Consider the following 1,575-nt stretch of genomic DNA (forward strand, 5'->3'; position numbering starts at 1 on the left):
ACGTTCGTTTGGTGAACGGCTCCAAATTTTCTTTAACGGAGAGTCTCCAGACTGATCTGCGAGTAAAACCTTGAAAGCTAGCAGATGCTGACCTCACATCACATAAAGTTAGCATTTGAGTACAGAGTAATGGCTGCTGATAAACTATGTTTTCAGATTCATTTAAAATGTATTTTAGGACAGATTTTAGTAAAAATGTGTAAATATTTTTCCATCACAGCTCTTCTGCTGAGACCCATCCTCCTGTAAAATGTGAGATTTCCCCTCTGGTGTCGTACTTCGGAGAGGTGAGGAACAGCAACCTCCATCGCATCTGATCCTGTTCATTCATAAAAAAAACCCTACATTTTCTAACAGCTGCTTTGTGTTTAGGGTCTGGAGCTGATTCTGAAAGGGAAAACCTTAAAAACTCCCTTCATCCTGGACGAGGAAGCGGCTAAAGAGCTGCAGGCCCGGTAGAGCTCATCATCAGCCACATGGAGAAACCGAGCCTCATAGATGAGGAATCAGAGCGGCTTCATGGTGATGGAGCGAATTAACCAATCAGGGATCAAACATGAGACTTTATGTACACTTTTTGTTTTTTTTACACCAGCAAATTAAACAATTCAGAGAAATTTTGTTGACATTTAAATAAGAATTTACAAATAAAGGGTTATTCCTCATATAATGGCTTAAGCTATTGTCACACTGATGTGTTCTGAATAATTACAAACTGAAAAGAAGGTAAAAACCAGGCAAGAATGTAATAAACTAAACAAACTGAGTAACATGAATGCCTCTGACTCTGAGGGACTGAAAACAGATCCACAGAATAGTTCAGTCAGTGAAGCTATATATTTCTAAAGGACGAGGGCAGCACATATTCATACCGCTTGTAGAACATTCCTTTCAAGAAGCCTGAATAAAACATCCTACACAGGAAAAAATCAAAATGTAGGTAAGTCATTTGTTCTTAAAATAAGTTCATTTGTTCTTCTATTGATGAGATAAAAGAGATATTTTGCCAATGGAACAAGACAATTTAGATTTAAAATAAGAAAACACAATTGGATTGTCTTATTTCAATTGCATATTATCTAATTATCTTCTTTTAAGAGTAAAAATACTCATTCCATTGGCAAATTATCTCATTTACCTACTAAAATTAAGGGTAAATACACTAAACTTAAGAAATTTTTACTTATTTCTAGATCGTTTTTGCAGTGTATTATTGTTCAGAAGAACAAGCTTCTGTGGTTAAATAGTTTATTATTTAGGAAAAACATACAGAAGTACAGAAAGGGAGGTTGCTCAGCTACACTCATCTGTTTTAAAATCTGGAAAATGGAAGAAAGTTATCATTGAAATAAATCAAAGGAGAAGATGCGCTCTATCATGATATGGGAGAGTCTACAGATGCACAAAAACACAAAACCGCCTTTAATTAAATATTTTCAAAGAATTTGTGCTCTGACCTCAACAGGCAATTAAAAAAAGGAGGACACAATATTTCCAATCCTGTTCTTCTGCAGATCTCATTTAAGAAGTAGTAAAAACCCAGAGTTAGTCCTGCTACATGTTTCAAGGAGTCAT

General features: G+C 35.5%; 1 protein-coding gene across 1 annotated transcript in view; it reads left to right on the forward strand.

The window, feature by feature from the left end:
- The window catches only part of LOC107093920 (UDP-N-acetylhexosamine pyrophosphorylase-like protein 1), a 10,375-nt gene extending 9,742 nt beyond the window's left edge, over positions 1 to 633 (forward strand). Inside the window, exons 5-6 of the mRNA XM_015389269.1 lie at positions 209 to 287; positions 373 to 633. Of these exons, the coding sequence (XP_015244755.1) occupies positions 209 to 287; positions 373 to 459 (166 nt within the window). The 3' untranslated portion in view covers positions 460 to 633. The remainder of the gene's footprint in view (positions 1 to 208; positions 288 to 372) is intronic.
- Positions 634 to 1,575: the final 942 nt, after the last annotated feature.

This window comes from Cyprinodon variegatus, unplaced genomic scaffold (assembly GCF_000732505.1).
Source record: "Cyprinodon variegatus isolate N-32 unplaced genomic scaffold, C_variegatus-1.0 Scaffold453, whole genome shotgun sequence".
Lineage (NCBI taxonomy): Eukaryota > Metazoa > Chordata > Actinopteri > Cyprinodontiformes > Cyprinodontidae > Cyprinodon > Cyprinodon variegatus.